Raw genomic sequence first — 25019 nt, forward strand, 5'->3', positions numbered from 1 at the left:
TATTGTGGTCTTTTTCTCCAGAAAAAAAATGTTAATCACATACGAGGTTTTTTTTCCCTAAACTAAAACCTCTATTCAGGTTACCATATTTTTCAGAGTATAAGATGCACCTTTTCCCTCCTTAAAAGAGGGAATGTTAATGTGTCTTGTGCACCAAATGCAGCCATTTTTGGCCTTTTGAAGTCCCATCCCTACACCTGTTTTTGCAAAAACTGGCCTGTTTTTCTCCCATTTTTGCAAAACATGGGTGTGCAGAGGATTTGAGAGGCCTGCAAAGTGCTCTTCTGGGGGGTGGGGAGCAGGGAGGGCAAACACTTTTTTCTTACTTATGTCTTTACAATCTTGGTGTGTCTTATAGTCTGAAAAATATGGTAAATTGCCCTATTGGTACTTGGAGATAAATACGCAGGTATTGGGTTGCGGTTTGGGCACTTGGTCTCAAAAAGGTTCGCCATCACTGTGATAAAGGGACTACATATTTAGCTTTACATATGCTAACATCAGCAAGGATTATATGTGCAAACTACTGGAAAAATGAGAATACCCCACCAGATGAGGATGTAATTTGAAAAATTTTAGACTGCTGAAATAGACAGACTAACTTTTAAAATAAAAGATAAAGAAGATATAGAATACTACTTGATATGGAATAGAGTTTGTTATTGTATGAGCAGAGTATTCGTTGTTTACCAAGGTTGTGCACACATAGAAACTTTTAGATTGAGATTAGTTGTGAATAACAAGGTGTTAGGTTTTATTGGATTTATAGGCTGCCCAACTCCTGACAGACTCTGGGCAGCGTACAATAATAAAAAAGTTAAAATCCCAATGAAACAATCAATAAAATAATCAATAAAACAATAATCACTTCTGAGCTGGAGCAGAGTGCTGTAGCTCAACGGCCCCAGGCCTGCCAGCAAAACCATATTTTAAAGGCTTTCCAGAAAGCCAGGAGGTGGGGGTGATGCAGCTCTCCAGGGGCAATTGGTTCCAGAGCGAAAGGGCTGCTACAGGGAAGGCCCTCTCTTGTGGTCCTGCCAGTCAGCTAACTCTTTGGGCTCTAATCGGATTCTGGGAGGTATGAGGCAGAACTACTCAGCAACACACAGATATACTAACTTGAATTAAAGTTTACTTTGAGAAATAACATATTCAGATAAACAGTCTAAATCATACATATAATAAGTCAGAATAACAATCCAAATATTATTAAATAAACTCTTTCTTACCAGTTGTCTTTGTCATAATCATCAAGCAAAGATATCAAGCCTAAACACATTTTACTATAATATATAACTACAATACAGAGAGTACATAACCAAAGAGAATCAGAGAGGGTGACTCAGAGAAAAAAGCTATGAACTCTAGCTCCCTCTTGTGGCAGTCTGCAACACCTCAGCTAAGCAGCCATGGCTCAGTTATACTATATTCATTAACACACATTGTTTGGACAAAAAAAATATATCTTCCTCCATTTCACTCTATTTCTCCCTCCCTCTTTCTCTCTCTTCCTTCCTTCCCTTCTTTCTCTCTCTCCATCCCTCTTTCTTTCTTTCTTCCTCTCTTTTTTGCTCTCTTTCTCTCTCCCTCCTTCCCTCCCTCTATGTCTTTCCCTCTCCCTCCTTCCCCCCTCTCTTTCTCTCTCTCTCTTGCTTTCTTTCCCTCTCTTTCTCTTGCTTTCTTTCTCTCTCATTCTCTCTCCCCTCCTTTTTCTCTCTCTCTCTCCTTCTCTCTTGTTCACCACGCCGGCAACAGAGAGAAAAAGAGAGAGAGCGAGAGAGAGCCAGAGAGAGAATGGAGGGCGCCATTGTCTTCACCTCCGCCCGCCGGCTCTGCAGCTAAGAGGCAGCAGCCATCAGCCCCCTCACCCTCCCAGACGTCCCCAGCACCCGGCCATGCGCCGCCTCCTGTTAGCCCGGCCGACTTTTCCCTGCTGCCGTTTTCTCTTCATGGCGCAAAGCCACACAGTCCCAGACTCCCGGATCGCTTGCTTCTCCGGCCAGCAAGCCGGCTGCCCGGAAAAGCATCGCGCTTTTTCAATGCGCGGCGCTTTCCTGGGCAGATGGCTTTGCTGACCGGAGAAGCGAGCGATCCGGGAGTCCAGGACTGTGTGGCTTTGCACTATGAAGAGAAAATGGCAGCAGGGAAAAGTCGGCCATTTTCTCTTCATGGCGCAAAGCCACACAGTCCCGGAGTCTCGGATTGCTCGCCCAAGGCAGGAGGCGGCGGCGGAGGAGAGGGGGCGGATCGCGCCCCAAGGCAGAAGGCGGCGGTGGAGGAGAGGGGGCAGATCGCGCCCCAAGACAGGAGGCGGCGGCGGTGGCAGAGGAGAGTGGGCGGATTGGGCGGGCAATGGGGCAGGGCAGAGAAGCCAGGGGCACGTTTGGCCGGAGGCACCGTGGGGAGGCAGGGGCGGCCGCGGCTCCCTTTACTCCTACTGCCGCACCTCCCCGCCCCTGCCTCCTTTTTCCCGCCTTCCTTCTTTGGGGCCCAGCAGGAGAGTGCCGGAAACAGCTGCATCGGGCAGTAGCCAGGGGACAGCTGCGAGTGGGAGGTCCAGGTCGGAGGCACCGGCAGTCCGGCACTGGCAGCGCCCCGCCCAGCTGGAGCTTCCCTAGGAGCTTCGTGGCACACCTGACCGTGTCTCGTGGCACACTAGTGTGCCACGGCACACCGGTTGGGAAACGCTGGTCTAGAAGATGCACATCCTATATGGGACTTGTAACTCTGTCACGTTCTTCGGGAAGAGAGAAGCGCACACCCCATGGGACTGGCTCCCCTGCTCTGGGCTCTGCCTACAGTAATATATAATGCACTCCTGCCTGTGAGGAAGAGGAAGCAAGCATCGATCCCACAGGCAGGAATGCATTTAAAATGCTCCCACAAGTTGTCCAGAGCAAACAAGCAGCAAGAGGGAGAATCAGGAGAGGCAGGCCGAGAGCAGCAGTTGGGGGAAAGAAAAAAAGACTTTTGACTGAACAAAAAGTAAAGACTCTTTTAAACAAGTATCATCCTGTCTTTATAGGGAAGGTTGTTGAAAAGGGTTGTCGCTCCAGCTCCAACAGTCCTTGGATGAAACCGATTATCTAGGCCCTCGGCAGTCAGGATTCAGGCCCGGCTACAGCACTGAAACTGCTTTGGTCGCGCTGACAGATGACCTCTGGAGGGTCCAGGACAGGGGTTTAACCTTTGTCCTGGTGCTTCTTCACCTCTCAGCGGCTTTTGATACCATCAACTATGGTATCCTTCTGCGCCGGCTGGAGAGGTTGGGAGTGGGAGGCACGTTCTGCGGCGGTTCTCCTTCCACCTCTCTGGTCGATCGCAGTTGGTGTTAGCAGGTGGCCAGAGGTCGACTCCAAGGTACCTCCCTTGTGGGGTTCCTCAGGGGTTGGTGCTCTCACCTCTGCTGTTTAACATCATGGCATTGGACCAGAGTACCTCCGGAACCGCCTGCTACCGCACGAATGCCAGCGACCGATAAGGTCCCACAGAGTTGGCCTTCTCCAGGTCCCATCAACTAAACAGTGTTGTTTGGCGGGCCCCAGGGGAAGAGCCTTCTCTGTGGCAGCCCTGGCCATCTGGAACCAACTCCCCCCGGAGATTAGAACTGCCCCCCCTGTCTTTCGTAAACTACTCAAGACACACTTATGCCACCAGGGGGGAGGTGAGACACCTTTGTTTTATGTTTGGTATGAATGTGCTGTTTGGTTTTTAAAATAATGATAGAGTTTTATATGTTTTTTTAATATTAGATTTGTTCTACTACTATATTGTTTTTATTATTGTTGTGAGCCGCCCCGAGTCTTCGGAGAGGAGCGGCATACAAATCTAATAAATAATAATAAATAATAATAATCTACATGAAACGGCTGGGTGAGATCATCTGAGGGCACGTGGTGAGTTACCATCAGTATGCTGACTATACACAGCTATGCATTTCTACCCCATGTCCACCCAGTGAACCAGTGGAGGTAATATGCCAGTGTCTGGAGGCTGTCAGGGTCTGGATGGGCGTTAATAGGCTCAGACTCAACCCCGGCAAGACGGAGTCACTGTGGGTTTTTCCTCCCAGGGACAATACCAACTATCTGTCCATTACTCTGGTGGGGGGAGTCTTTGTCTCCCTCAGAGAGGGTCCACAACTTGGGCATTCTCCTCGGTCCAGAGCTGAGCTTACAAGACCATCCCTCTTCTTTCTGGCATTTTGGCACTGTAATAAAGCAACTCCTTTAATCACATTTATTTGATGCAGAAAAGAGAGATTGTAGCCCCTGCAAAATAGACCAATATATACTTGATAGTTCCCTTTACCACATAATCTTAATTTAATAATAAACCTAACCAATTTAATTTAACAAAGCATTTTATAAAAGCCTGTTAAAGCAATAAATTACAGTGTTTATATTCTGCAATTTACATTTTGTCAATCCCTCATTTTATTTGCAATTTTGGACTTTCCACATATATTTATGGTTACTTACTGTAATATTTTATGCCATATTTTCTGAATTCTTCCATCATCAAGCAAAAGGCGGACTGCAAAAAACAGAGTTCCTTGAATGAACATCCCAAGCAGTTTGGATGTTGTCCTATCCAATTCAAATGTTTTATCAGGGTAAACCACTCCATAGGCTTTCAAAAAACCCATCAGGGCATGATATTGAGATAATTCAATTAATCCATAACCAAAACAGAATTGTGGGAATATCAGGAAAATATGTCTCAATGTTTCAGCAAGATCATGCAAGTCCTGAAAGAAATAAAAAATATTTCATCATTGTATTTTTCTAGTTACAAAATTATCTTATTATTTAAAAAAATGCCTTTACAAGAGATTGTGTTATAGCACAATGCTGAGTCATATTTATACATGATGCTACATTTATCATTTTCATGCAAATCATCAGCAAGCCACATAACCTGGTCATCTCTATCAGTTCCATTTAGTCTGAATATTCCTTAAAGATTGAAACAAAAAAACACTTGAGAAGGAATCTGAACAAGATTGAACATTTTTTTATTTTGTTTTGTTTTGTTTTGTTTTGTTTTGTTTTGTTTTGTTTTGTTTTATTATTTATGCCGCCCTTCTCCTTAGACTCATGGCGGTTTACAACATGTTAGCAATAGCACTTTTTAACAGCCAGCACATTGCCCCCACAATCCAGGTCCTCATTTTACCCACCTGGGAAGGATGGAAGGCTGAATAAACCTTGAGCTGGTGGTGAGATCTGAACTGCTGACCTACAGATCTACAGTCAGCTTCAGTGGCCTGTAGTACAACACTCTACCTGGTGCGCCACCCTGGCTCCTTGTTGGTTTGTTGGATTTTAAAACTTGATACTACCTCAAATAGAGTTTACCTTTATTGAGTATCACATTGCAATACATATTCATATATGAAGTTATATTTATCCAAAACCCTTTTCATGCAAATCATTATCAAGCCACATAAAGAGTGTTGTGGTTAGCTCTGGCCTAGCTCCTGCCCCAAGGACTGTGGATGTGGGAGAGACATCCACATGCCGCAGGCCTGTTTTGCTCCCGGCGGAATCTGATGATGAAGGCTCCTCTGACCAAGAAGACATGAGTGACAGGGAGGAGGAGAGTGTGGCAGACAGCTCAGAAGGAGATCAATTATCTAGCTCCTCCTTGGATTCGGAACAAGAGTTAATGATACAGCCACACATGCAGAGAGCGATGCATAGGCAGCAACAACTGAGAGATTATTATCAAAGAAAATGAGGCCACCTGTGGTTGGGTGGGGCTGTAGTAATTAGTGAGGCTGCTATAAATAGCAGCCTGTGGGTTTGGCCATTGTGGAGGATTATCTGATTGTTGTGTTTTGTGCCTGCCTTGCTGACTTCAACCGTTGTGTGCTGATTTTTCCCCGCTTTGAAACTAAACCAGAGCAAAGTGTGTTTCACTTTGTGAAAGAAGAAGGACTGTGAATTGCCTCACAGCTGCAAGCTAAGTATCTCAGAACTGATAAGGGACTTGTACAAATTACCAGTTTGTTTGGAGACGAGTGCTCTTTGCTATACAGAAAGAGTGCTTAGTTTATTTGAATTTTCGGTATAAAGAACATTGTTTTGAATTTTCAAGCGTGTGTGTGTCTGAAATTTGTATCTGTGAATTTTTGGGAGGATTCTACCAGAGAGCTCGACAGAACAAAGAGTGACTGTTGTTTCTTTCCTCTGAATATTAATATTGGTATTCTACACTATTTTATAAAATCTGGAACATTAATGAAAAGGTTGGTGTCAATTACAAGTTTTCAAACTTATTACCTTATCCGTAGCTTTTTCTTGGGAAAGTAAAAAGACAACTGAATGGGTGATGATAGTGTTGACTCCAAAGAATAAATTGATACAGACATAAACGATAAAGGCCATCCCAGTTTCCTTGAAGATTCCAGCCAGTAAGTACATCCATGAAAATGTTGAATATCTGCAGATCATTAAAAATCACAGGCAGAATAAAGATTGAATAAAGTAAGCAATCCAGAATCCAGAATAGCAAAATACTTAATTGGCTTTCAGTCCAATTTGTCTGTGAACTATTTTGTACAGTTAGAAATAAGAGGGGTCTGTTTTATTCATCTTGACAATAACTTAAGATTTATAAATTGTCTCCCGATGTCATGAATTTTAATACAGCTAGAAAAGATAAATAATTTTATTTTGGAGCTAATTTAATTGCCAAGGATCTACATTAATTCTGACAATCATAATTTATTATTTTTTCCTTTATTTGTACCTTCCTACCCCTTTCTACTCAAATAGACATGCAAGGCAATATATACTTATTATTCAAGTCAAATACAAAACATTTGCTTCTCACTCTATTTTTCCTTTGAGCTGAGGTAAACAACTTGTGACTTCTTTGGTATTCCTATACTTTTTCTTGACCACAATATTAACAAAGTTTGTCAGCATATTTTTTCAACAATTTAGCTTTCAGCTGTTATACTTTTCAGTGATCTCCCTTCAAGTAATACCCAGTTCTGAACCAACCAGAATAGAGCTGGAAGGGACCTTGGAGATCTTCTAGTCCAACCCCCATCCCTGTTCAAGCTAGAGGTACTGATGGCAAACCTTTTTTTGACTTGTGTGCCAAAAGGGTGTGTACATGCACACAGATGTCCCTACATCCATACCCTCCCCCCATGCATGTGCACAACCCTTCTGCTGGTCCTCCATGCATGCACACTCTTTACATTTTTGTGCTCTTTCATAATCCTATACAATTAGGTATCTATGAAACCTGTTAGGTAGGTTGGCTTCTTTTTAATGTACATATCTTGTTTCTAGAGTTGGTTTATTTTTATTTACCCTCTTATGCTGTATTTATCACTAGTTGCTTAAGAAACTGACTTTTTAATATTACTTTTCAAAATAAGTAATTTAAATACCTAGCTCTGTTCAAAACTATAATAGGAGATTCCATTCAAATTGAATCAAACTATCAAAATCCTTACCCAAATAAAAAAAGAAGAAGGAATACAGCCATCAGGTTATTGTCATTGAAGAAAGCTGGTATCTGAAAAGCTGAAATAACGCCCACTGAGAGTATAACAGGCACCAGAAAATAAACCTGTAGAATGTTCATAAATACAACTGATTATCGCAGATCAAGTAAACTGGATTTTCTTCAAATTATGGAAAAGTTACTAACAAAGGAAATGAGCGTTATTTACAGAGGTCCTAGAAAGCAATGGCTATAGAATGCTTTAATCTGGAAATAACAACATTTCTAACATAGCTCAAAACAATTTGAAACATGTAATGTATTTCAGAAGAAGGCTATTTCTGCCTGCTAGTTGAACTTATTTTGAAATAATACAAAAATGTGCCAACCAGAAAGAAAAACGTATTAATTAATATAAACCATAGTCTCAAGTGTTTTTGAATTACTCATACATTATTGGTGTGTCAGATCGTCCATAGTAATTATAGTAACCATCAACTTAAATACCACACTTCACTTCCTACTATGCTACAGAGCTTGATCACAACATTACATATGTGAACAAGCTAACCTCACCACTAACATGGGCAGCCTCCTATCCACCCCCCTCTGGTTTTTTTGCGACCTCAATCTACCTCATATTAACTGACCCTAAATGAATATTCAATTGAACCCATATACTCAATCCTTTACAAGGCTATTACTAATCTAGGGCTTGAACAGCTAGTGACAAACAATACTAAACTCAGCAACTGTCTCGATCTCATCTTCTGCAACAGTTTACACTCAATTTATGGACTACAAATAATAGAGCCCTTTTCCAGCAGTGATCATAACATAATTGACTTTTGTCCCAATCTACATCTTTACAAAAATTATCACAATTAAAGTATAACTTGGAGGACCTCAACCTGCCGTCGCTCAGCGGATCCTCTGGGCTGGCACAGGAGTTCATGGCCACCATGGCAGCCATGGACCTGACTCAAGTAGTGCAGGGTCCGACTCATAAGGGGGGGGCACGCACCCGACATGGTATTCCTCTCTGAGCAACTGAGTAATGGTCTGAGATTAAGGGGCTTAGAAGTATTGCCTTTGTCATGGTCAGACCATTTTCTACTGCGGCTTGACTTCCTGGCTCCAATCCTCCCTCGCAGGGAGGCGGAACCGATTAAGTTGTTCCGCCCCAGGCGCCTGATGGATCCAGAAGGCTTTCAGAAGGCGCTTGGGGCTCTTCCAGATGCACTCGTCCACAGTTCGGCAGAGTCTCTGGCTGAAGCTTGGAACAAGGCTGCAGCGGAGGCCCTTGACCGAATTGCACCGCTGCGACCTCTCCGCGGCACTAGACCCCGTAGAGCTCCATGGTTCAACAAGGAGCTCCGGGAGTTGAAACTCCAGAAGAGACATCTAGAGAAGCGATGGAGGAAGAGTAAGTCCGAATCCGATCGAACACTTGTAAGAGCTCATATTATGACTTACAAAGTGGCACTCAAGGCAGCAAGATGCGCGTATCATGCCACCTTGATTGCATCAGCGGAATCCCACCCGGCCGCTCTGTTCAGGGTAACCCGCTCCCTTCTTAACCAGGGGGGAGTTGGGGAGCCCTTGCAGAGTAGTGCCGAGGATTTTAACACATTTTTCGCTGATAAAATTGCTCGGATTCGAGCGGACCTCGACTCCAATTGTAAAACAGAGTCAACTGACAACGAGTCAGTCGAGGTGACTGGGGCTAAACGTCTTTGTCCATCTGTCTGGGAGAGGTTTGACTTGGTGACACCTAAGGAAGTGGAGAAGGCCATTGGAGCTGTGTGTTCCGCCACCTGTCTACTGGATCCGTGTCCCTCTTGGTTGGTTTCGGCCAGTCGAGAGGTGACGCGGAGCTGGGTCCGGGAGATTGTCAACGCCTCCTTGGGGAGTGGGTCCTTTCCGGCTCCTTATAAGGAAGCACTTGTGCGCCCCCTCCTCAAGAAGCCTTCCCTGGACCCAGCCATACTCAATAACTACCGTCCAGTCTCCAACCTTCCCTTTATGGGGAAGGTTGTTGAGAAGGTGGTGGCACTTCAGCTCCAGCGGTCCTTGGAAGAAACCGATTATCTAGGTCCTCAGCAGTCTGGATTCAGGCCCGGCTACAGCACGGAAACTGCTTTGGTCGCGTTGATGGATGATATCTGGCAGGCCCAGGACAGGGGCTTGTCCTCTGTCCTGGTGCTTCTTGACCTCTCAGCGGCTTTCGATACCATCGACCATGGTATCCTTCTGCACCGACTAGAGGGGTTGGGAGTGGGAGGCACTGTTCTTCAGTGGTTCTCCTCATACCTCTCTGGTCGGTCGCAGTCGGTGTTAGTAGGGGATCAGAGGTCGACCTCTAGGTCTCTCCCTTGTGGGGTGCCTCAGGGGTCGGTCCTCTCCCCCCTGCTATTTAATATCTACATGAAACCGCTAGGTGAGATCATCCAAGGGCATGGGGTGAGGTATCATCAATACGCCGATGATACCCAGTTATACATCTCCACCCCATGTCCAGCCAACGAAGCAGTGGAAGTGATGGGCCGGTGCCTGGAGGATGTTAGGGCCTGGATGAGTGTCAACAAGCTCAAACTCAACCCAGACAAGACGGAGTGGCTGTGGATCTTACCTCCCAAGGACAACTCCATCTGTCCATCCATTACCCTGGGGGGAGAATCACTGGCCCCCTCAGAGAAGGTTCGCAACTTGGGCGTCCTCCTCGATCCACAGCTGACATTAGAGAAACATCTTTCAGCTGTGGCGAGGGGGACGTTTGCCCAGGTTCACCTTGTGCACCAGTTGCGACCCTACTTGGACCGGGAGTCACTGCTCACAGTCACTCATGCCCTCATCACCTCGAGGCTTGACTACTGTAATGCTCTCTACATGGGGCTACCTTTGAAAAATGTTCGGAAACTTCAGATTGTGCAGAATGCAGCTGCGAGAGCAATAATGGGCTTTCCCAAATATGCCCATGTTACACCAACACTCCGCAGTCTGCATTGGTTGCCGATCAGTTTCCGGTCACAATTCAAAGTGTTGGTTATGACCTATAAAGCCCTTCATGGCACCGGACCAGATTACCTCAGGGACCGCCTTCTGCTGCATGAATCCCAGCGACCAGTTAGGTCCCACAGAGTGGATCTTCTCCGGGTCCCGTCAATTAAGCAATGTCACCTGGCGGGACCCAGGGGAAGAGCCTTCTCTGTGGCGGCCCCAGCCCTCTGGAACCAACTCCCCCCAGAGATTAGAACGGCCCCCACCCTCCTTGCCTTTCGTAAACAAATTAAAACCCACCTCTGCCACCAGGCATGGGGGAATTGAGATCCTCTTTCCCCCTAGGCCTTTACAATTCTATGCATGTATGTATGTATGTTTGGGTTTTATATTAATTGATTTTTAATCATCAATACCAAATTACTATTGTACACTGTTTTATTGTTGCTGTTAGCCGCCCCGAGTCTCTGGAGAGGGGCGGCATACAAATCCAATAAATAAATAAATAAATAAATAAATAAATAACTGATTATAACTTTAAAAAAGCCAACTATGATATCATAGATGCTGACCTCTCAGCTGTTGATTGGCAAGCATTATTATCTGACTGTAATACTGCTGAAGCCTACAATTATCACCAAAACAAAGAAAAACAAATTACCCATGAAAAAAGGGAAGTTCCAATCCAAAAAAAGATCCCTTGGGCAAAAAAACAAAACTGGCTGTATTGCTAACTTTAAAAGCCATTACAACAATCTATGCCACCAATTAAAGACCAACTGTACCAATTATCACATCAATCAAGAAGTAAACCTTCTGTGCACAAATTCCACAAGCACCTCCTACAACTTTGCAAACAATAAAGACTCGAGATCCATTCCACCCCAAAAAGAACCAAATAGTAAAGAATAAAGTGATGAAGCTGTTAAAGCCAACCTCTTTAACACAGGGGAAGAGCCTTCTCTGTGGTGGCCCCGGCCCTCTGGAACCAACTCCCCCTGGAGATTAGAATTGCCCCCTCATTTAGAATTGGTCCTCGTTTTACCAGCCTCAGAAGGCTGAGTCAACCTGGAGCCTGGTGAGATCGATCTGCCAAATTGCAGGCAACCAGCAGTCAGCAGAAGTAGACAGCAGAAGTAGCCTGCAGTGCATTCTAACCACTGCAATACCAAGTATAGGGGTTCTTTTTGTTTCATTTCATCATGTGGTATTTTTCATATTATATTTAAGAGATAAGCTACTCACCATGTCATAAATGAAGTTAGTCATCCAGTAGCTGGTCACATCAAGGCCAGAAATATGCTGTAGCTGTTTTGCCTTTGTTTGATGTTCCTTGACCACGTAAAGCACAAAGCTAGCTGTTGTGATGGAGTATCCAATCAAGACTGACATGGACACAATGATATCTAGTAAACTACTAAGCCTGAGGAGACAAAAAAATTAAACATTTTAAAAGATGAACAGGCCAGCCATGACCAGCTCCAGCTTTTAAGATGTTCTATACAAAGAATCTTTTAATGGGCTCGACTTTTGCTGGCATTCTCTGGAGAACCGGCTTAATTTTCTGCATTGTCCAGAATAAAGTTAGGCTGGAAGCATTGTAAGAAATTCAAAATTGTCTGAGGTAAGTGTCTATAGTTCCTAAGAAACTTGATCTGGAAATCAAAAAGAAAGCGTACAAAGGTAGCACTCATTCCTCTCCTAGAAGAATGTAATATTTTGAGAAATATTTTAAAAGACAAAATATTATATATCCCTAAAGGAGAAACATGCTCTTGGAAAACAGCCTCCACCTTTCTTAATAGCCCCAGCAGGACTGGGCCAGCCTATTTACAAGACAAAAGACCTTCAGCTCTAGGGTGATGGGATTAAACATAGAAGATTGACAGCAGAAAAAGACCTCGTGGTCCATCTAGTCTGCTCTTATACTATTTCCTGTATTTTATCTTAGGATGGATATATGTTTATTCCAGGCATGTTTAAATTTAGTTACTGTGGATTTACCAACCATGTTTGATGGAAGTTTGTTCCAAGCATATACTACTCTTTCAGTAAAATAATATTCTCTCACCTTGCTTCTGATCTTTCCCCAAACTAACCTCAGATTGTGCCTCCTTGTTCTTGTGTTCACTTTCCTATTAAAAATACTTCCCTCCTGAACCCTATTTAACCCTTTAACATATTTAAATGTTTTGATCATGTCCCCCCTTTCCCTTCTGTCCTCCAGACCAGCGTTTCCCAACCGGTGTGCCGTGGCACACTAGTGTGCCACGAGACACGGGCAGGTGTGCCGCGAAGCTTCCAGCTGGGTGGGGCGCTGCTGGCGCAAACCTGCTGGGCCCCAAAGAAGGAAGGCAGGAAAAAGGAGAGCTTAATTCTTCCGCGTAAGGAGCTGGGCGTTGGAGTTTGGGGTGGGGAGCGATGAAAGTGCAGAGGCCGGCTCCGCGGCTGCCCCCACCCCCCAGTGCCTCCGCTCCCCTCGCGCCCCTGGCTTCTCGCGCTGATGCCCGCCCACCCGATCTGCCCCTTTCTCCAGCTCCTCCCGCAGTGGTGGCTGCAACGGAGGCGAGCGCTCGGAGAAAACCTCACAGCGGAGGTCGGAGAAGGTTCTTTGGAACGTCGGGGGTGCTTGCGTGCGCGCGCCCTATCCCCCAGCCAGCCTACCCGGAAAAAGCTTTGCCGGCCTCCGCAGAGAAGAAAGGAAGAGAGAGAACAAGAGAGAGAAAGAGATAGCAAGAGAGACAAAATGAGATAGAGAGAGAAAGAAAGAAAGAGACAGCAAGAGGGGGGAAGGAGGGAGAGAGAAAGAGCAAAAGACAGGAAGGAAGGAAGAGAGAAAGAAAGAGATAGCAAGAGAGACAGAATGAGGGAGAGAGAGAAAGAGAAAGAAAGAGAGACAGCAAGAGGGGGAAAGGAGGGAGAGAGAAAGAGAGCAAAGAGAGAGGAAGGAAGGGAGAAAGAATGAGAGAGAGAAAGAGACAGCAAGAGAGACAGAATGAGAGAGAGAGAGAAGAGAAAGAAAGAGAGAGACAGCAAGAGGGGGGAAGGAGGGAGAGAGAAAGAGAGCAAAAGAGAGAGGAAGGAAGGAAGGAAGAAAGAGATAGCAAGAGAGACAGAATGAGAGAGAGAGAGAAAGGAAAGAAAGGAAAGAAAGAAAGAGACAGCAAGAGGGGGGAAGGAGGGAGAGAGAAAGAGCAAAAGAGAGAGGAAGGAAGGGAGAAAGAAAGGGATGGAGAGAGAAAGAGGGAGGGAGAGAAAGAGGGAGGGAGAGAGAAATAGAGCGAAAGGGAGGAAGAGATATTTTTTTGTCCAAACTTTTTACGCCCCCCCTCCCCCCGCTCAATGTTCCCCAGGATTTTGAAAATGTGAATAATGTGCCGCGGCTCAAAAAAGGTTGGGAAACACTGCTCCAGACTATACAGACTGAGTTTATTAAGTCTTTCCTGATAAGTTTTATGATTAAGACCTTCCCCCATTTTTGTAGCCCATCTTTGGACCCGTTCAATTTTATCAATATCTTTTTGTAGGTGAGGTCTCCAGAACTGAACACAGTATTCCAAATGTGGTCTCACCAGCTTTCAATAAAGCAGGATTACAATGTCCCTCTTCCTGCTTGTTATACCTCTAGTTATGCAGCCAAGTATTCTACTTGCTTTCCCTACCGCCTGACCGCACTGTTCACCCATTTTGAGACTGTCAGAAATCACTACCTCTAAATCCTTTTCTTCTGAAGTTTTTGCTAACACAGAACTGCCAATACAATACTCAGATTGAGATTTCCTTTTCTCCAAGTGCATTATTTTACATTTCGAAACATTAAACTGCAGTTTCCATTGTTTTGACCACTTATCTGGAAAACCTAAATCACTTACCATGTTACAGACGCCTCCAGGAATATCAACCCTATTGCACACTTTAGAGTCAATGGCAAATAGGTAAAACTTCCCTACCAAACCTTCCCCTATGTCACTCACAAACATATTAAAAAGAATAGGATCCAGAACAGACCCTTATGGCACACCGCTTGTAACCAGGCTCTGCTCAGAATACTCGCCATTAACAATAACTCTCTGATGTCTATGCTTCAGCCAGCTTGAAATCCACTGAATTTAGAACTTAATCCAGGGATTAAGTCCAATCTTCACTAACTTATCTATCAGCTCTTTATATGGAACCGTATCAAAGGCTTTGCTGAAGTCCAGATAGGCAATATCCACCACCTTCATCCACCACCTTTTGACACAATCAAAGAAATCAATGAGATTAGTCTGCCATGAGTTGCCCTCAGCAAGGCCATGCTGGTTTGGGTCCAATAAAGTATTGGTCTTTAGGTGCTGATTTATCCTCTTTTTGAATAGAATCTCCATCATTTTAACTATAACTGATGTCAAGCTAACTGGCCTGTAGTTACCAGCTTCTTCTCTACTGCCCTTCTTGTGGATAGGCACAACACTGGCCATTCTCCAGTCATCAGGAACATCTCCTGTTAAAAGGGATTGGTTAAACAAATCAGTCGGAAGTAGCAATCACAGATCTGAGTTCTTTAAGAACTCTGGGGTTGATGCCATCTGGACCCGTTGCCTTATTTATCTTGAATTGTTCAAGTTCTTCTAAGACATCGGCTTCTAAGATCACTGGAGCTGAATCCGTACAGCTGGAAGCAATGCTATATCCATCCATAGTATTATATTGTAAACTACCTTCTGAGAAAATTGAACAGAAGTAGCTATTCAAATGGTCAGTGATCTTCTTATTCCCATCAATATTAAGACATGACCCTTCAGTACATAATAGGTTTAACTAGCAGCAGAGTTACAACATTGCAAAGTCACATGGGGAGATTGCATTCACCCTCCAGGCTTCAATCAAACTTCTCAGACAACCTACAGGGTTAGCTATGACCCCTACAACAGTCAATAGAATATATGTTCTTTTTTGCATAGAAACAGGAACTTCAAGCGCAAAGCCCAAGAGAAGGTATAAAAGCCACCTTCTCTCAACTCCCAGCTGCTCAGGACATGAACCACCATGTAGTTCTGCTTCATTAATAAATGGACTCTCTTTCCAATCAGTCTCCATTTTGTCTCGAGTGCATTTCTCCTGACTTGGAACTGAACCAGATGGATATTTCTCTCAACAAAAGGAAGAAAGTTAAGAATTGACTATGAGTCCAAGATGTTAATGAACAATATGCAGATATTGTTGGGCAGAGCTACTCGGCCCATAACCTATTGGGCAGAGTGTGAGTTTTTTATACACAGAAGTTAACCCACCAAGTAGTTAACCACAATATCTAATCAAAGTCTTCAATGAAACACAGCAGCAGGCTTTCTATAAAAATATATTTTACTTCTCTTTTATCAAACTGCTTCTCTAAATAAACTAATCACACAATACTAGTATATAACTCTTATAATATCCACCACTGCAACCACTAAGCACTAACCACTAAACTACAAACCACTCTATACCAAACCACCCACTGTAACAAAACCACTCAGTAATATAACAAAACCACACCCATGCAAGGATGTTGCTCCTTAAATAGGATACAGTCAATCAGGTTGCAGCACAAATAGCATACCCATGATTACATGCTGATTATGGCTTAAATCAGCCTCTCCCATTTGCTTGCATTGTGATATTACGTTCAGAACTACACTTATTCTGTTTTATTTCAAAAATAAATTCAGGATCAATTATTATTAATTATTGTTAAATATGACAGCTACTAAAATTAGTAAGTCTAAAAGAGTTAAAGTCATATGATTTGGTGCTAAAACATTCGTTCCACATTCCTAAATATCATTTACAATTATATTAAAGAGAAAAATGATAACATTAACATCTTACATGGCTTGCTCTTGACTCTCTCCACCAGGATAAGGATGAGCAATAACAGAAATGCCTACAATATAAAAAGAAACACATTTAGGACTATTTCATTATTAAGTAAAGGTGCTGTTAAAAAGATTTAACAGTTTTATATTTCTGCCATTAAGGTAAAAGGCAACAAAAATGATCTATAGCAGGAGTATCAAACTCAAGGCCTGGAGACCAGATCTGACCCACAAGGTGCTTAGATCTGGCCCATGGGGCTGCCCTGCAAACAACAAAGAGCTGACCCATAGTGCCTCTGCCAGCAAAAATTGAGCTCCATTTTCAGCTGTGATGGCCTCCTGCAACCCTCTGAAAATGGAGCTCAATTTTTGCATGTAGAAACAAATCATAAGTAATCAAACAATTTAAAATTTTAAAGATTTAAGTGATGACCTATAAAGCCCTACATGGCATTGTATGGATGTGATTGAGTAGACTGACTGTTTTTTATATAATGGGATTTTAGTTTCTCAGAGAGGGGCAGCATACAAGTCTAATAAATAACAACAACAACAACAACAACAACAACATGTATAAAAACTTGATTGTGAAAATGGAGAGGGGAATTATCAGGGTTATCTAATTTAATTGATTGGAGAAAGCTTGAGAACAGAATAAAAAAGTTATTCATATATTGCATAATTATCCAGGCAAAATGTTCCTCCTAGCCTTTTAAGTCAAAGGGCATTCTTTTCCTGGTTTTGAGAGCTGACATCTGTTTTATGTTGAGTGGTGGAGCAACATTCCTCCAAACATCAGTTACAGGGGAACAATAGTGGCAAAGTATGTCTCCATCTAGACAAATACTCATAATGCCACAATTATGTGCAAACTATTTCTGAATTTTATCTCTGCCTAATGAAAATTTACTGGCAATTTTACATACTGTAAATCAGTCTGAACTTCCAAATACAGTGGTATCTCTACTTAAGAACTTAATTTGTTCTATGACCAGGTTCTTAAGTAAAAAAGTTTGTAAGTAGAAGCAATTTACCCCATAGGAATCAATGTAAAAGCAAATAATGCATACAAACCCATTAGGAAAGAAATAAAAGCTCGGAATTTGGTTGGGAGGAGGAGGAGGAAGAAGAGGAGGAGGACAGTCGCTGCCGAAAGGTGAGATGAGAGAAATAAAAAACCCCCCAAACTTTAAGGCTTAAAAAAGAAAGAGGGACTCCCATACACCCGGCGCCTCCCATACACCCGGCGTGAAGCTGCCTCCCATACACTGCACCAGAGAGAGAAACCCTGGTGGGTGAAACGGGGGAACCTCCTACTCCTTTGACTGAAAGGCGGTGGCTGCTGCTGCTGCTGCTACCTGCTTCCTCTTCCTTCGCATGCTGAAGGGCTTCCTTCTCCTCTCACTCACTCATTTTGTAGCCGGCGCCTTTCCTTTGCTGTGGTGACCCCTTGGTTTGGCTGAAGCTGAGTGGATCTGTCTGGGGCGAAGTGTCCCTTTTGCCTTTCCATGCCCAGATGCTCTGGGGGGCAAACTTGTGCCAGGTGTATGGGAGGCAGCACGAGGGAGTCACCACAGCGAAGTGGTTTATTCCCTCTTCAAGCACCCAGAAAAAGAAAAATGCTCCATTCGCTTTGAGCTGCCAAAGCCTCCTTAAGCACCACCGAAAGGCTCCTCTGGCAGCCCAGAAAAGCCCGAGATGCCCGGGATTAAAGGTAAAGTGATCAGATTTTAAGATTTGGAAAGAGGGACACCACTGAGAGGAGGGGGTGCTAAAAAAAGTTTAGCCAAAAAAAATTAGCAAAAAAAATCTCTCTCTCTTCCTCCCTCCCTCCCTTTCTCTCTATTTCTTTCTCTTTCTCTCTCTCCCTCTTTCTCTATCTTTCTTCCTTCCTCTTTCTTTCTCTCTCTCTCTGTCCCTCTTTCTTTCTCTCTTCCTTCCTTCCTCTCTTTTTTGCTCTCTCTTTCTCTTTCTTTCTCCCTTTATCTGTCTTTCTTTCTCCTTCCCTCGCTCTCTCTTTCTCTCTCTCTTTTCCTCCCATTCTATTTCTTTCTTTCTCTATCTATCTCTTTCTCTCTTTGTCTCTTTTCTCTTTCTCTCTCTTCCCTGCCCCAATGGTGCCCAGGTGGAGGTGAAGGTGGGAGAGGAGGCAGAGGGGTGAAGCGGGTCCGAAGGCTCAGCAGGTGCTTCCCTTTTCCCATGGAGATTCTGCCCAGTGGACCCGGACAGCCCCCTGACCCGCCCTCCAAGTTCCTCCACTGCTCTTTCACACACCCCGCCCGGCTCAAGACCGACATAGAAGGCCAGCTGTGGGGTGGGAGGGAATGGAAGGATGAGCCCCCCCAGCTCTGCTGCCCCATTACTCACCCACACAGCTGGCCTTCCTCTTTGGAGCAGGGGGCTGGGAAGGAAGAGCAGCCAGCAGAGCCCCGGCCAGCCCTTAAGCTCCTCCTGGGTCACAGCAAATCCTCCCACCTGCCATTCCCTCTTCCACAGGGGAAGGGGAAACGGGTGAGCAAAGGCCATGCACAGCTAGCCTGAAGTCCACGCAGAGACCTCTGGCCAAGCTGGGGTTAGGGACAGGGAGGGCGAGGCAGCAGCAGAGAGCCCGAAATCCCCTCCCTCCAACCTCTTCCCAAGAGGGCTGGTTGGGAGGGAAAAAAGTGGGACAGTTTTCAAAGGGTGCGGGACGCAGGACAAATGATGAAAAAGTGTGACTGTGTCTCTGAAAGCGGGACGTCTTTCACCTTAATTAAAGGGAGAATGGCAGGAAACTGGGTGGGCCTTCATGCCGCTCTCAAATTTCCTGGGAAATTTTTCCAGGTTCAGGTTCTTAAGTAGAAAATGGTTCTTGAGAAGAGGCAAAAAAATCTTGAACACCTAGTTCTTATCTAGAAAAGTTCTTAAGTAGAGGCATTCTTAGGTAGAAGTACCACTGTATATAGAATAAATTGGGTATTAAATGTTTTTATTTATTTGTCAGATAAATGCTTCCACAAGTTGTGAATGTTCCATCACTGGAGGTTGTTTTTTTTTTTTTTGCATAGATTGTGGATATTTTATTTTTTAAAAAAAATATTTTTATTAATTTTCTTTAAAATAGACAGACATACAAACAAACATTGAACACAAAATGGGGATACATTTTCCCCGCTTATCTTGAAAGTATACGTTCAAATACAGAAAAAGAATACATGATTAGATATATATTGAATGTTAAAAAATTTACTAAATTTAAGTTAAGGTTTTTCACATTGTTACTAATATATATATAAAACCAAAATTCTTACTATATTACTTACCTATATATAAACTAATTCTTATATATAAACTAATTCTATCTTAATCATTAAACAATAAATTTAAACTAATATTAGTATTATTATTACCCAAGTAAAAACAAATATAACAAGTTAACTAAAAATAGATTATATGTCTTATTTTTTCTTATCTATCCATTTATAAACATTGTTCCATGCTTCATAAAACTTAGTGTCTTCTTGATCATTTAAACGTCTTGTCATCATATCCATTTCCGCGCAATCTAATAATTTTACTATAACTTCTTCTGTGGGGATTCCCTCCCCCTTCCAATTTTGCGCATATATAATTCTAGCCGCAGTTAATATGTGTATAATTAGATATAAAATTTCTTTCTTATAAGCCTGATTGGTAATTCCTAATAGATAGAATTCTGGAGTGTTTTCTATGTCCTGCTTTACTATTGCTTTTATTATTTTCTCTATCATCTTCCAGTATGTTTTAGCTTTACCACAAGTCCACCATTGATGGTAGTAGGTTCCTATTTCTTTCTTACATTTCCAACACAATGGTGAGGTTTTAGGAAACATTTTTGCTATCCTATCTGGAGGAAGGTGCCACCTATAGAACATTTTAATTTGATTTTCTTTTAATGATACTGATTTGGTTATTTTCCAATTATTAATCCAAACTTTCTCCCATGTGTCGATATCTATTTCTTTATCGATATTCCTGCACCATCTTATCATGTTATCTTCTAGGGTCAGTTCTATATTTTTATGTGCAATGAGAAATTTATATATTTTCCCTATTGTCTTTGTTTGGTTAAGAGTAATTAAATTGCTTAACAGAGTTTTACTTTTACTAAAAATATAGAGTGTTTTGTCCTTCTGGTATCTGGATCGAATCTGAGCATAGTGCCACCAATCTATTATTATCCCTTCCTCTTGTAATTTAATCCTAGGTTTTAATTTCATTTGGTCATTTAATAAATCTTTATATCTTATAATTTTTTTTAAATCTTTTATAGACTTTGGGTGTATTATTGCTTCTAAGGGGGCAAGCCATTCTGGAATATTTAAAAAGTGATTTTTCCTTATATCTTTCCAAACTTCTAATAAATATTTCCTTAATGTATGTCTTTTAAAATATGAGTGATTTTTCTCCTTGTCATACCATATAAAGGCATGCCATCCAAGCATGAGATCGTACCCTTCTAAATTTAATATTCTTTTGTTTTCTAGGGTTATCCAATCTTTAATCCATGTTAAGGCAGCCGCCTGATAATATAATTTCCAATTTGGAAGGCCAAATCCTCCTCTTTCTTTAATATCTTCTAAACAATTTATTTTTATCCTTGCTTTTTTCCCTTGCCATAAAAATTTTTAAACTATATTTGTTAAATTTTTGAAAAAGATGCCCCCTGGGTTTATTGGGATGACCTGAAAAAGAAATAAAATTTTAGGTAGAATATTCATCTTAATTGTTGCCACTCTTCCCAAAAAGGATATTTTCAAATTATTCCAAATTTCTAAGTCTTTTTTAATTTCTGTTAGTAGTTTTATATAATTATCATTTTTTAAAGTTATTGTTTTAGCTGTTAAATATATTCCTAAATATTTTACTTTTTTAACAATCTTTATTCCGGAAATACATTCTAATTTAGTTTCTTGTATTTTACTCATGTTTTTAGTTAAAAATTGTGTTTTGCTTTTATTTATCCTTAAACCTGCTACCTTCCCATATTGTTCTATTGTCTGCATTAGTATTGGGACAGTTGTTATCGGTTCCTCAATTATAAACGTTAAGTCATCTGCAAAGGCTTGGGTTTTATAAGTTTCATCTCCTACAGTTAGACCTTTTATTTTGGGATCTGTTCTTATCTTGATTAATAAAGTCTCCAAAGCCATAATAAATAACAATTGTGATATAGGACAACCTTGGTGAACTCCCTTATTTATCTCAAGTATTGGTAGTTGATTATTATTCAGTATTATCTTTGTAGTTTGTTTTGAATAAATAGCATCTATTAAATTGACAAATTTTGAGCCAAATTTCATTTTATTTAATTGCATTTTTATAAATAACCAATTGACGTTGTCAAAGGCCTTTTGGGCATCTAAGAACATTAAAGATAGAGGCTTACCTGGATGTTGTTCATAGTATTCTAGCGTATTTATAACTATTCTAAGGTTATTTTTAATTTGTCTACCTGGTAAAAAGCCATTTTGATCTTGATGTATTATCCCATTTATGACTCTTTTAAGTCTATCTGCATAGATAGCAGTAAATATATTATAATCTACATTTAATAATGATATGGGCCTGTAATTTTTAATTTTTTCTGGTTCTGTACCCGGCTTATGGATTAAAGTTATTAATGATTCTGACCAGGGTTTAGGAATTTTACCCTCAAGTCTGCATTCATTAAAAATTTCTAACATATTATTTCTTATTACTTCATTTTCTATTTTATACCATTCTGCCGGTATAGCATCTGGGCCTGTGGCCTTATTATTTTTCTGTTTCTTAATTGTTGTTAGGAGTTCTTCCATTGTTATTGGTCCGTCCATAGCAATCTGTTGATCTTCTGTTATTTGTGGTAATTTTGAAAGTTCTAAGTAATTAAAAACTTCATCCTCGTTAATATTATCTTTTGCATATAGATCTTTATAGAAATTATACACAATGGCTGCCTTTCCTTCTGTGTCATATTTTGTTGAGCCGTCTTTATCTTCTAATTTTTTAATTAATTTTGATTGTCTCTGTTTTCTAAGTTTGTATGCTAACCATCTGCCTGGTTTATTTGCATGCTCAAAGTAATGTTGTTTTGCTCTTTTAATTTTTTCAGTTATTTGATTTTGTTCTATCAGTCTAATTTTATGTTTAACTACATTTATTTCTGTTTTTAAATCTCTATTTCTTATATGCTGTTGTGATAAAGATTCTAGTTGTTTTAATTCATTTATTAATTGTGCATATTTTAATTTATTTTCCTTATTATATTTAGCTGTATAAGATATCGTTAATCCTCTTATATAAGCTTTAACAGTATCCCATAAATTTTGTGGAGTAGTGTCTGAGTTTTTATTAATTTCAAAAAATATTTTTAGTTCTTTTTCAATTCAGTCTTTATATTTCTTATCTTTTAGAATGTTTCTATTCATCTGCCAGTTAATCTGTTTATTATTCGTTCTCATATAAACTACTACGGGGTTGTGATCGGCCCATGTATTGACTTCTATCTCGACCTCTTTTATTTGTTCTGCGATGGTTTTTGGAGCCCATGTCATATCTATTCCTGTCCAAATTTTATGGGGGTTAGAGTAAAAAGTATATTGTCTCTTGTGTGGATGTCTTTCTCTCCAAATATCATTTAATAATAATTCTACTTTCATTTTTTGAAAGGTACTAGGTAATAGATTCTTTTTCCTTTTTTCCCTTTTGTTGTTTCCCCCCCCCCGAATGATCCAATTGTCTGTTTGCAATAGCATTAAAATCACCAATTATTAATATATTTTCAATAGCTAATTCTGTTATTATTTGATGTAATTTTTTATAAAATGTCATTTGATCTTCATTAGGGGCGTAGATCGAAACAATAACTAGAGGTCTAGGCTCAATGTCAACTTGTACAATCAAGATTCTGCCCTCATTATCTTTGAATATTTGTTTGGAATTTATGGAATTTTCAACATACATCACTACTCCTCTCTTTTTTTGATCTGCTAATGCAGCATACATTTTTCCAATTTTGGGATTCAGTAATAATTTCTGATTGCTTTTTTTTATATGCACTTCTTGTAATATTGCTATTTGAGCGTTTTGGTTTCTGATTTTAGAAAAAATTTGTTTCCTTTTCCTTGGTTCATTAAGTCCATTAACATTTACGGAAAAGATTTATAAATCTTTACTTATTGTCATTTAGTAGGTTTTTTGGTTTCTCGCTCAGGTTGAACTCTCCTAGCACCTTGGTCCTGCTCAACTATTTGAGGTGTCGCCCCCCCATCACTGGAGGTTTTTAAGAAGAAATAGGACAGTCATTTGTCTGCAATGATATATGTATATGTTTGAGCAGCGGGTTTGACTAGAAGTCCCCCAAGGTTCCCTTTCTACTCTGTTACTATTATTTTGTAAATTTTGAATTCACATCCCTTCTCTCTCAGAGAATAACTATGAATCACTTTGTAACATAAAAGACCATAAAGACCATTATTACATATATGGGATTTTTAAATAATTTGTTGTGTTGTGTTGCTAAGAGCTGTGATGTCGCAGTGGCAAGAATACAGCATTGCAAGCTAACTCTGTCCACAGCCTGGAATGCGATCCTGCTATTCCCCAAGCCAAGCTTCATAAAGTTGACAGCCTGACATTAGTAAAGGGGGAAGAGGATTGGAATGCAGGGAGGAGATGGGGGAAGGGAAAGGAAACCAAAGTATGCCAGCCCAGGTATAGCAATAGCAATAGCACTTAGATTTATATACCTTTTCACAGTGCTTTACCACCCTCTCTAAGTGGTTTATGGAGTCAGCATATTGTCCCTGAATGATGAACATCTGCTATCCAAGTGTAAAGCAGAAAAGCTCATGAAAGACTCGTTACCTGAACAATATACCAGCACCTAATTGGACATTTATTGGTAACTGTGGGGGGATGGCCAGGGAAAGTGAAAGTTAATTACTTTGTCTGCATGTGGAAAACATCAGAAACAGCTTTATCTTCTTCTGTAACCATTTAAGCTCCAGTAAAGTATACTCTTGGCGAAACAATGGCCCAGGAGTCTTTCTTCATTGGGTGAATGGATGAGATGATTGATAGATGGACTCAAGGCTGACTCAGCCTTCCATCCTTCTGAGGTTGGTAAAATGAGGACCCCGATTGTTGGAAGCAGCATGCTGACACTGTGAACCACTCAGAAAGTGCTATTAAGCACTACAGAGCACTAGACCATTTTTGATACAAAATGTTACATAAAACCTAGATTAGTAAAATAGATTTTAGCCAGAAAAATCTGGAAAATTACACAAGATCATTTATTACATTTTAGGTAGAATTCAACAATAGAACAGTACTGCAGATACTGAGGTCATTGCATATAAACATGAAAGTTTGAAAATGAATGAAATTAATCACAAATAATAAAAATAATATTTTCAAATTATTCTATTTTTTTATATTCTATTTATGGCTACTGAGCTTCTAGCTATCATTGCCCTTCCCCTTTTTTCAGTTGACTTAATAGTAAATGCCTTCAAGAGTGATACTATATTACATTGGTGCCATTTCGAGAATTAGTATTCATTAGTACTCCATTTGCTTGATTGAGCAGCCATGGTGGCACAGTGATGAAAATGCAGAATTGCAGTTAACTGTGCCCACAGTCAGGAGTTCAAGCCTGACTGGCTCAAGGTTGACACAGCTTTCCACCTTTCTGAGGTCAGGAAAATG

At 41.2% G+C, this 25019-nt stretch overlaps 1 protein-coding gene across 1 annotated transcript in view; it reads right to left on the reverse strand.

The window, feature by feature from the left end:
• ABCA12 (ATP binding cassette subfamily A member 12) overlaps nt 1–25019 on the reverse strand; it is a 266663-nt gene that overhangs the window by 38629 nt on the left and 203015 nt on the right. Inside the window, exons 41-45 of the mRNA XM_070732222.1 lie at nt 16321–16375; nt 11713–11890; nt 7478–7593; nt 6288–6447; nt 4482–4750 (exon numbers count right to left, since the gene is read on the reverse strand). Coding sequence (XP_070588323.1) covers nt 4482–4750; nt 6288–6447; nt 7478–7593; nt 11713–11890; nt 16321–16375 — 778 coding nt within the window. The remainder of the gene's footprint in view (nt 1–4481; nt 4751–6287; nt 6448–7477; nt 7594–11712; nt 11891–16320; nt 16376–25019) is intronic.

This window comes from Erythrolamprus reginae, chromosome 1, assembly GCF_031021105.1.
Source record: "Erythrolamprus reginae isolate rEryReg1 chromosome 1, rEryReg1.hap1, whole genome shotgun sequence".
Classification (NCBI taxonomy): domain Eukaryota; kingdom Metazoa; phylum Chordata; class Lepidosauria; order Squamata; family Dipsadidae; genus Erythrolamprus; species Erythrolamprus reginae.